This window comes from Sciurus vulgaris (assembly GCF_902686455.1).
Source record: "Sciurus vulgaris genome assembly, chromosome: 15".
In the NCBI taxonomy this organism is placed as follows: Eukaryota; Metazoa; Chordata; class Mammalia; order Rodentia; family Sciuridae; genus Sciurus; species Sciurus vulgaris.
The window spans coordinates 3,242,344-3,255,053 of record NC_136476.1 but is presented as its reverse complement, the minus strand read 5'-3'; the positions used below and the strand labels follow the sequence as shown (position 1 = coordinate 3,255,053).

Below are 12,710 nucleotides of genomic sequence, written 5' to 3'. Positions count from 1 at the left end.
CCAGGCAGGAGTGCGAGGAGTCAAGATGAAACAGGCATGTAGTGCTGACATAGCCCAGATAAGGGGTGGACTGGCCTTCCTTTGAGAGAGCCACAGGGGGAAGGCATGGATGCCAGACAAGGCCAAGGTTTCATTTGAGTAGTGAAGGAAAAAGGAAGTTTAATGAAAGTTCAAAATGAGGTATTTGCACTGTGGCAAGTGATGAGTCAAGAGAGCAGCACCCTGGAGGGGTTTCCAAGAGAGAAGTGTTGAATGTTGGCTGACCCATGTTAAATTTTGGGGTGAAATGTTGGGTGAGGAGGGACTTCTTGTGCTCTTCCAGAGAAACAGGAAGTGAAGCAGGTAGGGGATAGGTCCTGATGCTCTCATGGAGAAGAACCAGAAGAAATTCTTAGTTCAATGATATGGATGCTCCAGATTAGTTGTTTTCCCCATTCCTGACACCTCAGAGAATGGGCAGTTGTACTAACTACTCCACAGGGCTGTTGTCAGTTAACTGAGATAATATAGTGAAACAGTATCTGTCTATGTTTATTATTATCAAACACATCTTTCAGATATATTTATACAACACAAACTGTATGGGAAGCATTGTTAGGCTTGCCAGGAATACAAGTACAAATACAAATCTTTACCTGTGTCCCTAAGTGACTTCCAGTTTTATGAGAAATTTATTCTGTATAGAGAGAATACATCATCAAATGGATATTGTTCAGATAATCTAAAACCTAAACCACAACAAAGACAAAGAAATGCAAATAACCCATTTCCTAAAGGAAAGTTCCATTTTTTGCTTTCAAGGTCAACATGGGAAACTGGCCTCATCAATTGTGGTTTTGGAGATGATGAAATTAATTGTGGCTTTAAAAATTTATTTCCACCAGCTTTTTCTTATGATTAGAATATTAAAAGAAAAAAAATGTATAAATCAAATGCAAAACTAAATACTTGCCTTGGCCTGGTTATAGTGTAAAGTAAATCAAATGGCAATTTAATTCCCCTGAAACATGTGACAACCATGGAGTTAAATATTAGATTTAAATACGGCAGTTAATTTTCTGCAGAAATCACATTTGGGTTTTGATATGGGCACTCTTCCTAATTAACACATTTCTCTACTCTTAAATTCAGGTGTTGCTACTGAAACATGAGAAATTAATATACATTCCCATAGCCATTAATGTTGTTGCTCATAAAAAGGCCTTTTGGTTTCATCACCCTGAGTCCCAAGGCTCACAGAGGCATTCCTGGATCAAAACCACACAAATTTTCCGGGGGGAGGGGGGAATCCCATTAAAGCCAAACTTTTATAACATCTTGAACTTTATATAAAGTTGTATCTTCAGAAAACTATATAACCCTATATAGTCCATCAACTTAGAATGGATAAATATATGATAGTATAGTCCTCCCACTGAACATTATAAAGTAGTAAAAGGGAAAGAATTAGTACTACTACACACACAAAGTAACTCAATCTCAGGGACACAGTTAAATGAAAGATGGGGATCTGGAAGAATATATGTACCTTGATTCCATTGATGTAGGTTCAGAAATAGTTGAGACTGAACAATCTTTGGCTAGGGATATATAGGGTATATAGCATTGGCAGCAAAATAATAAAGAAAATGATTAATACAAAATTCAGGGTAGTGATCGTCCTGGAAGATGAGGAAGAAACTAGTTACGATCAAGAAAGGCAGTCATGATTCTTAGGTGCTACAGGCTGAGCATCTCTAATCAAAAATTCCAGATCCAAAATGCTCCAATAGCCAAAAGTTTTTGAGCACTGACATACCACCACAAGAGGATAATTCCACACCTGCCCTCATAGGACAGGTTGTAGTCAAAATAGAGGCACACGAAACATATTGCATAAAGTCACCTTTAGGCTATAGGTATAAGAAGTATAAAATAAGCCATGAATTTCATGTTTATATTTGGGTCCTATTCCCAAGATATCTCATTATGTATGTGAAAATGTTCCAAAATCCAAAAAAATCTAAAATCCAAAACTCTTCTTGTTGCATGCATTTCAGATAAGGGGTGCTCAATCTATAAAGATCCTATTTCCTAAAAGGATGCTGGGTTCATAGGTATTCATTTTATTATTACTTAAACTGCAGAGTTGTGCTTTGTATTTTCTTGTTTTTAAAAATGTAGTTCACCATCAAGGAAAAAAAATACTTAATACTTAAACATAAGTTATCACAATACACCACCATACCAAAGCTGTGCTTTGACCTGTGCACCTAAGATGCATAAGGGTCTAGGAGGTAGTTTGGGTCCACTCAGAACCTCAGGAGCCTACCAGAGGTGGAAATGTCTGGGGGAAGAATCATAATACAACAAAGCACAAGCAGTCAGGAGATGAGTTTAGGAATGAGGTCTTGGGTCATTAAGGTGATCCTGGAAAACTCTCTAAAGGGAGTTAGAACCTGAGTTAGGCTTTGAGGATTAAGGGAGGCAGAGGAAAACCAGGGAGATTATTTTCATCATTATTGCTTATATACATCAAATCTTTTGTTATGTTTAACACGATTTTAAAATTGAAAAGAGACTTTGTGGTATAGAAAAAAAAAAAAAAGACAGAAACATTACTCCAATTAGAATGGCTGTTATCAAGGACACAAACAAGAATAGATGTTGATGTGGATGTGGGGAAAAAGCACACTTTTACATTACTGGTGGAGTTGCAAATTGGTGCAGCCACTCTGGAAAGCAGTGTGGAGAATCCTCAGAAAACTTGGAATGGACCCACCTTTTGACCCAGTTATCTCACTCCTCGGTTTATAACCAAAGGACTTAAAATCAGCAAACTACCGTTACACAGCCACATCAATGTTTATAGCAGCTCAGTTCACAATAGCTAGATTGTGGAACCAACCCAGATGCCCTTCAACAGATGAATGGATAAAGAAACTCTGGTAGAAATACACAATGGAATACTATTCAGCCATAAAGAAGAATAATATTATGGCATTTGCAAATGAATGGATGGAATTGGAGAATATCATGAGAAGTGAAATAAGCCAATCCCAAAAAACCAAAGGGTGAATGTTTTCCCTGATAAATGGAGAATGATATATAATGGGGGTGGAGGGGCAGGGAGTGAGGGAAGAATGGGGGAAATTTAGATTATGTAGAAGGAAATGAGAGGGAGGGGGATATGAAAAATAGTGGAATGAGTTAGACATCATTATCCTATGTACATGTATGATTACACAAATGGTATGAATCTACATTGTGTACAACCATAGAAATGAAATTATGTACCCCATTTGTGAACAATGAATCAAAATGCAGTCTGTGAAAAATTAAAAGATAAATTTTAAAAATTCAGCATCACAAACAAACAAAAAAGAAGAAAACCCCAAATTCACACAGATTTGGGTTCAAATCCAAGATCCCCATTTCCAGACCAAGAATCTTTGAAATTCCTATAGACTTATTCCCCATTTATAAAATGCAAAGAATGGTTTACAGGGTTGTGAGAATGAACTAAGACAACATTGTTGGCTTCTCATTCCATGCTCTAGAGAAGATCACGATCTCTCTCTATTTATATAGGTATAGGGATTGAATCCAGAGAGACTTTATCACTGCCCTACATCCCCAGCCATTCTTATTTTGTTATTTTGAGACAGGGTCTTGTTAAGTTGTTGAGGGTCTCACTAAATTGCTGAGACTGGCCTCAAACTTTCAATCCTTTACTCTCAGCCTCCTAAGTTTTGGGGATTATAGGCATGTGCCACTGCACCCAGCACAACCTGTTTTTAATAGTCTTCCCTGGGTATTTATGTGACATTAGTTCCAGAAACCCCCTCTGATACCAAAATCCAGGATGCTTAAGTTTCTTATATAAAGTGGTGTGGTATTGGTATGTAATGTAAGTACATTCTCCCAAATTCTTTAAATCATCTCTAGGGTACCTAAAGAATGTAATTGCTATACAAATAGTTGTTGTACTTTATCATTTCAGGAATGACAAGAAAATAAGTCTGTGCATGTTTAATGCAGACAGTTATTATTTTCCCAAATATTTTCTATACAAACTTGGTTTAATCCATGGATGTGAAACTGAAAGATCCAGAGGGCCAACTCTGCCACCATTCAGAGACAGAGTTCAGGAAAGAAGACTGAGACTGGGGGAATCCCCATGCTAAGGGATTCAACCTTAGCATGGGCAGTGAGGCACAAGCTTGCACTATTGTTCCATCCTACAGAGTCTCTTTTTTGGTTTCTCTCTTAGCTCTGTCCTATCTGTTACCTTTCTCTGGTTTTTACCTTGCAGTCAATGTGCATGTGAGAACCCTTGACTGCCTCCTGCCTTGGTCTCCATGAAGCATATGCATGAGTGACTTTGGCCAGCTTCAGACCATAGGGAAAATAATCTCTCTTCATATATTCATCTATTTTTGTCTCTTCTTAGCTATGAAGAGCCAAGTCCAGTACATTACCTTAGAAAGGGGCTAAGGAAGCCAGGCTTTAGGTAGAGAATCTGGATATTTCTTATCTAAACAAAAGAAATAACTGAAGTTCAACAATGGTCTAGTTCTCAACAAGAACTAGGGTGAGACCGAAATCTTCATTAACAATGCATAGGTCTTTTTACTTATTCTCTGAGCCTATCTACCTTAGGAATCTGAGATGGCTTAATAAAAATCAAGGGATTCTTGGGCATCCCTCTGGCTTTCCCATTGGATATTGACCAACCAATGTATGCAAATTATCTGGCTTATAAAAGACTTGCTGTTAATGTTAATGCTTTCCTCATTTCTTCTTTTTCCCAGTCTGTAAAGTTCATCAATCATATCTTGCAGCCAATAGCTAGTTCTCTAATGTTACCAAAAAACAATGATTGGGTTCTGGAAAGTAGCCAAAAAAACCTCCTGCCAGTCATTGGGGGGTGCTGTGAAGATGGACAACGTGCTCCCCTTTGGTTCACTGTATGTGGAGGAGAGAGGGTCTTGGGGTCTGCAAGTCCATAGCATATACCATTAAGTCCCCACCCTCTGTCTTCACCTCAACAAGCCTCAATTCCAATTTTTGTGTTTGTTTTACAGTTGTTCAGCACATCAAGCGACATAACATCGTTCTGAAAAGGGAACTAGGTGAAGGAGCCTTTGGAAAAGTTTTCCTAGCTGAATGTTATAACCTCTGTCCTGAGCAGGATAAGATCTTGGTGGCAGTGAAGGTAAGAGAACATTTCAGAATATCTCCTTATCCATGGTCACACTGATGTGTGGAAGTTTTTTTCTTTATTTTTAAACATTTTAGTGACCAGTTCAGGAGTCAGTTATGTCTATTATGGTGAATAGTTTTGAATTCCTTTACCTAAATGGACAATCGAAAAGATATTTGGGGCACATTCAACTGTCAGAGGTTCTTCTCAGGGAAAACCAACCAGACCACAGGCTGTAAGTAACTCTGAGACACCCTTCCAAGTTCAGGCTACCAAAATTTTGGATGGAGATCAGTGGTATCAGGAAGAATTCAACCAGTTAAGTCTTGGAGACTCTAACTTGTCTCCCGGTTTTCTTGGTACATATGCCACCCTCAGTTGAGATCATTGCATGTTGGAGATTCTGGAAGCGAGGACTATTGACTTCACTTCCCCTCTTAACCTGTTCCACTGAGTTCTCCTTTCATACCATACCTTGTCTCTCCAGAATTGTTCCAAAGCCACAGGATTTTAAGAATGCAGGCTTGATTTCATCAAGGGGCTGGTGATATCTCCTGTGGATTCCACCATCCCAGAAGACATGCAATTTCTCCTAATATAAAGAAATCTGAATGTCCTTTATATAGTCATCCCCCAAAACTCAAAAAGAAGACCTATTCTTCAATAAGATAACATCATTGAATGGTATAAAATATCCAAGGAGCTTTCTAAAACCCAAGGATTAACAAAAATAGCACAAAACATTTTAGCAGATCTCTTATGTATGCATTATCAAAAAGTTTTAAAAACCTCATTAAGGTATTGGGTAACATATGCCAAGCACTTAAAAGAAGCATTCATTTATAAATCGAATTAAGTGCCAAAGGAATATGGATATGGCTACTGTAATAAAACTTAACTTCTTGGCATAATAAAAGATGGTTGAGTTTCGTTGTTGTTGTTGTGTTGTGTCTCTGCCAAACAAGGAACATTTGTATGAATGACATGTTTTGTTTTGTTTTTAACTAGTAATAGCCAGGGAAACTTTTCACTTCTTGAAAATCAGGTGCATTTTCCACTACTGGTATATTTACAATAGAAAAACTATACATTTGCTTTCCATGTTAAATGAAATTAACATGGTTGCAGGATGCTCCTAAACTCTCAAAGGAGTCTCCTAAGGGCTGCACTTCTCAGTGAATAAAGGGCAAACCCTTCTAGGGGTAATAAATCAATCAAGCAAACATCATTTCTCCCAAGACAGGAAAATGAACAGGAAGACTGAGAAAGGTGAGAGGGGAGGGGAAGTGAGATTCTAAAGAGATGTGAGGTTGAATGGGGTAGATGGTGTCAAAGTAAAAATCCTATGAGAATTCTAGAGATGTTTAATTCCTGCTGTTGCGATTCCTTCCTCCTTTCTTTGATTTACTCAAAAAGTTTCATGGTTATCTTTTTTTAGCACAAAATGTTCGGAACATTTGGCAGTGTTATAGCTACAGTTTTTGCTTTTTTCTTCTATTCCCCCCCGCCTTTTGAGACCAAAGGTGTCTCTATTTTTATAAATTCATAGACTGATCAAATGTTAGAGTTGGAAGAATTTTAGGGAACATCTGATCCCAGCCTAGCTGTGCATAGATGAGGAGACAGAAGACATGTTCTGGGTCCATGTTTTGCATTGATATTTAGAGGCCATTCAGAAAGCTAAGTGAAGCCTTCTGACCCTGAATTCACTTTATGGTGTCTCAGGTGGGACTCTGAGTGGGGGGAAATCCTGGAAGATTAGGGAATTCTAGATGACAGTATAGGAATAATTGAGAAACCTCAGCCAGATATAGCCATAGAGCCAACAAATTTCTCAGTGGGTATATCCTTTCATTTTAGTACCATTCTGTATCTGTGCTTATTTCTCTATACTTTTTGCAATACTCTTAAAGAGAGGGTCTTGCATAGCAAAATCTAGTACACCCTCAATTCATATGTTCCATTTCCTTCTAAACACATGCTAAAATAGGAGTTTAGGGATTGAACTACTAACAAGGCAGGGTTAGCTGGTGGTGACATTTATCCCCGGTGCCTGGGCTGGCCTTTAAAAAGACCATTTGCCATTTCACTCTCTTGCCCACTGCATTCTTCTCTTTGGTTATATCTTCTATCACTACTGTCAATGAGGCCCCTCTTGGTTTAAATTCTATTTATAGATCTAATCCAGACCCAGGGCCTACTCTTCACATACTCCAACAAACCCGTCATTGCCAAATAAGTTTTGGCAAATTAGTGACCTATGGTGAGTGTTTGCGCTTTAATCAACACTGCTTAAAAAACAAACAAACAAACAAACAAACAAAAAACACTAAAGGATTCAACCCTTTATCAGATCCTGACTGCTCTCTGCTACTTTGTCTTCTTGTGGAAGTTCAAATAAAGCTGTCATCTCAAATAGAAAGGACAGAGGTCCTGTAGATTAAAAGTTCACTCTAATATCATGTTCATAAAACTAAGAATTCTCATCTCAATGACCTTGAATGTGAATGTTGAAAGTAGAGGTTTTGCTTATATTAGCTACAGTAATTTCACACTTCAGAGAGGGTCCCCGTTTGAACTTTCTGGAATTCAGGGGCTGCAACCATGTAAGGGATAAGTTGGATCTTCTACCAGCTCCAGGGTAAACTGAATCAGAATAACCTATGGATCTTTCACAGAGCTGCCTTTCTTCAGCTTAATGTGTTCAGTTTTAGTGCTTTGGGCCAAATGAAAACATATTCAAAGGCTAAATGAGCCTGGGAGGAAAATGTCTATGGTTTAGCCCTAACTGCTATTAAGGGATTTTTAAAGAAATGAAACAAACTAAATACAGCTTCCAGGACTGCACAGCCTCTCACCTCTCTGGAGTGGCTGCCAGGGTTGCTCCTCTTCCATTGGAGGCACTTGGGGATGTTTGACAGCCTTTCTGCTGTTGCCTAGCAACCCTTGCAGCATTGATTATGCATGCTAAGAAATAGCAGCTATTGTCCTTTTCCCTTCTCTAGAAAGAGCTGACTTTGGATTGCAATCCAAGGCTTTACCTTCAGATTGACAGACGTCAGATTCCTGTTAATTCTGATGTTGATTCTCTCAAATTATTTTAGAGCTTGAGAGGTCCACAGAAAATAGCTTTGGGTGGATGTGATTCTAAGGCACATGTAGGCATTCAAGGGTACACAGGGGCTGTGTATGCCTCTCCTATGCCTCTTGCTTGTTTGTATTTAACCGGATTGCCCTTTTCTTGATATTTTTGGATGACCTTTGTTTTTCAGTGGAATGTATTTGTCGACTATTTTTTCCCTTTATACTGAATTACAATTGAAGAACCCATAGAGAGAATGAGAAATGGAGAAACCAGTCTTTGATCAAACCTAGTTACTTTACCTTTAAGTAACTCGATCGCCAAGGAAACGCTTCCTCACAGTTCCCCTGCATTAACTGTGGGTGCGTTAGCTATTTTTGGCTCCATGCATTTCAATAGCTACAATTCCTACAACATTTCCTTGCACCATGAATGCAAGTTGATTTTTGTTTTTTAAATATACCCACAAGTCTGCTTTGTAGGATTCAGGGCTTCTCCTTCCTCTCCTCACTAGCTCAGGTATATTTTTACAAACATAGAATGCTGAATATAAGATCTGAGATATATATATATATATATATATATATATATATATATATATGAAACCTCATGTTTATAGATGAGAAATTCGATACCCAGGGAAGTCGAGTGACTTCCTCAAGTTGTCAGTTAAAGGAGTTGGAGGAGCTGTACAGGAAGAAGTGGTGGCAAAATAAGAAATGGTGAATTCTGAGTTCAGCAGATACTTTCTGCTTTAGTCAGCTGTTTTATTGCTGCAACCAAAAGACCTGACAACAATGTAGAGGAGGAAAAGTTTATTTTGGGGCTCATGATTTCAGAGATCTCAGGTCATAGGTGTTTGACTCCACAGCTCTGGGCCCAAAGTGAAGCACAACATCATGGCAAAAGGGCATGGCCAAGAAAAGCAGATCAGGACATTGCTATGGGAAGCAGAGAGCTCTGTTCACAAAGGACAAAATGTAAACCCCAATGTCATACCCCCAGGGACCTACCTCATCCAGCCACACACTACATGCTTACAGTTTCTTCCCAGTTAATCCATATCAAATAGATTAATTCAGTGATTAGGTTAAGGGTCTCATAACCCAGTCATTTCACCTCAGCACCAACCGTTTTGAAAAATACCAGAAGGCAGACCCAGAGTAGCATCCAACATACTATTGCTGTTGCCATGTTTGGATGGCCACCAACCAGCCCCTTGGTCCACACAACTTCCTCTCATCTAACACTCTGTTCAGTTTGCCTCTTTGGAAGACTTTCCTTTGCCTGCCCTCCCTAGCCAAATCAGACTTCTGTGATATATGCATTAAGTCACCTATATTGGTCCTTTATATCATTTTTTTCAAGGTTTCCAAATTATATGTGAATCTTTGGGCTTATTGAATGAATGGCATATTAGAGTGGCATATTCTCCAGGGTGGTAACCAAGTCTTTTAGCATATTGCCTAACATGTAGTACCATGCAATAAATACTTATGGAATGAATGAAGGGATGGTTGGGTGTGTGGATGGATGGATGGATACATAGACCAGGGAAATAGTTGCCATTTGATGAAGTAAAGAGTTGATAGTTGGCATTTCTAGGCAAGGAAATTATTTGATTAACTATTGGTAGTTAAGGCTGAAAGAAACTGTAAACATGATATATAATAATGTAATCTAATGACAAATCATTTTAGAAATGATTGAATAAATATATGGATATTTAGTTAGCTTAACTTCCATGTTCTGCCAATGAGGAAGCAGTAAGATGAAGAAGATTAAGAATGCATCCAATGTGACACAGCTTGAAATAAGTCATTTAGTGTTAGACCTAGGATTCAAAGTCAGTTAAGTGTTCATTGTGTACCACATTGTCATTTATTGAGTTCTACATGAGTTCCAGTAAACCAAATTAAGGAAATTCAACACAATGCTACTTATCAAATAATATTATGGAGTATGTTCGTTACGCTCATTTGTATGCAATGATGAGGGATACTTTCTTGTTTTCCTAAGTAGAATTTTAATTCAAGGGAATTAGTGGAAACAGGAAAATTGGATTCCTGAGGGAGTGTTTTGACCTCAGGGAAATTCAAGCAAAACTTCATATTCAGTCTTCATAAGAGAAACTACACAATGTTCATTGGAAACCCAACTCAAACTGGTTAAGCAGAAATCCATGCTACTAGAAAACTTGTCTACTGTTATCCTAACTCTAGATACTGCTGGGTCCAGGGAACCAACAATTTTCTTCTCTGTTTTTCTCTCTCTCCCTCTCTCTTTCTCTCAGTTCTGCTTTCCTCTACATAGGTTTTAATTCTCAGGCAGATTCTTTTTACACTGTGGTAAAGATTTTCATCCTTGCAACTCAATAGAGAGAACTTTTCTTTCTCAATTATACGCAAAAGTGCAAGGGATAACTCCTACTGGCTTGTCTTGGGTTGTGTCACAAGAGCCTCTGACCAGGAAAAGAAATACTCTGATTATCCGGGCCTGAGTCACATGCCCACACCTTGAAATGGAATATATGTCAGCTCTACCAAATATACATGGACTTAACATGGGGAATTATTGGTTCTCTGGAAGAATATTAAAGAAACTATTGCAAAAGAAGGAGGAAAGAGATCTAAAAGAAAAAAAAAAAAAATGAAAGATGACCAACTCAATTGGGAACTGCAGGATAGTGAGACCTCATTGTGACTGAAACAGTTGGTTTCTAAAAGCTCGCTCCAGATCTGAGGTAGCTCTTGTGACTGTCCCTTCTTTATCCTCTCAGCAGGAGACACCAGGGATTCTCCTCTGGGCTTCCCTGCTAATGCAGTGCAGCTGCCTCTTGCCTCTGCTTCTTCCTGTTACTTGGCTGCTATTTCCACACTACTGATCACACTGTCTCTATGACTCACATTATAATTCCTCAAGAAGGGAAATACGGTGGGCTCAATTATTCCGGATAGTCTCTGCAATGCCACTTAGTCTTCATCCCAGGTCACTAATCTGTAGTCCAATCATCCAAGATGGTCATGAGGTACCAAAGGTACCACCTTCAGGCAAGGAAGCAACCAGGGACACCTGTCTCAGGATATGTATAAGAAAAAATGAAAGGCTTAAAATCTAAAGTTCATTCACCCCAGTCCTTGAACAGCAAAAATTAAAATTAAAATTAAAAAAAAGAATAACCTTATAGATGAAAAGAGAATCAAGAATACATTGACTCCACTCCTCTACCCAGGCAAGTTCATTTCAAAGTTAGACAACTGTTTTCTTTCTTTCCCTCATTTTATTCTATGACATAAGTCCTTACATCTTGGTTTATTATGAAGTTCCTCTCCAGTTCCAATTCCTCTTCCTCTATTTCCTTTACACTTTTACATTTTCAAGGATGTGTAAAATTCTTGTTCCAACAAAATGGAAATTGATGAAAATATTAGAGTGTGTCAAAGGACATTTTTCAATAGGTTACCCTAAAAATAGTTTGCATAGTTTAAAAGGACATATGACTATCAATTCTATCTTTATAAGTCTCTAGGAACAGAACTTTCAATGGTGCTTTGTTAGAAGTTTTGATCATGTTTATTGTTCAGATGTTACTTAATAGGTTTCTATTGCTTTCATGTATGTGTGTGTGTGTATCTGTGTGTGTGTGTGTGTGTATGTGTGTACGCATGCATCTGTTTATGCTCACGTTTCTTTGTAAGACCGAGATCAGGGTATTCTTTGTAAGAATCCCTCATGCACTTGAATTAGGTTGGCTTCAGTAATGAAGTTACTCCATTAAGATCCCTTTCCAAGTAACTCCAACTTTTGATCAAGGATCTGTTTTTTGCCCTGTTAATCACTTTGGTGGCCCACTTTTTGGCTCATCTACAATTTATCCACTTCTTTTCAGAGAAGCTAAAACCAAGATGGAATATCTCACTCTAACTAGGAATTGAGATTAGGCCACGGCAGCAAGAGCACCAAGATCTAACCATCAGACCACCAGGGCTGTAGTCACATCACTCTAGTGAGAACTCATCAGAGATCAAACAGCTGGAGGGTTCACTTCACACCTTTGTATCATTGGGAGATATGCATTCGTGCTACCTTGTAACTTCCTTTAATGTATCAAAAGCAAATAACTTGAACCACCAGCTCCATTATATCTAGTGGAATTGTCTCTAAACAATTTTTTTGTTGTTGTATTAAAGACCTATAAATATATTGTGTTGTCCATATTAGAATTCAACTTCTGATTTACTCTTTTGATTCAATATTTCTCCGGTATCACAATTAGCATGACCTAGTTTCCTATCTTTCAAAGAAAACATTTTTAATATGCAACTTGATGTAATATATAGGCATAAATCATCAATTTACCCCCTAAATTATTGCAACTACTTTGAAGTATGTGAATTAGGACTCAACCTTATGTTTCCCTTTGGATCAACTTGTTAGATTTGA

At 38.2% G+C, this 12,710-nt stretch overlaps 1 protein-coding gene across 1 annotated transcript in view; it reads left to right on the top strand.

Annotated features, from left to right (window-relative positions):
• Nucleotides 1-12,710, top strand: part of NTRK2 (neurotrophic receptor tyrosine kinase 2) — a 345,264-nt gene that overhangs the window by 260,913 nt on the left and 71,641 nt on the right. The window contains 1 exon segment of the mRNA XM_079112192.1: nucleotides 5,067-5,197. Within this exon segment, the coding sequence (XP_078968318.1) occupies nucleotides 5,067-5,197 (131 nt within the window).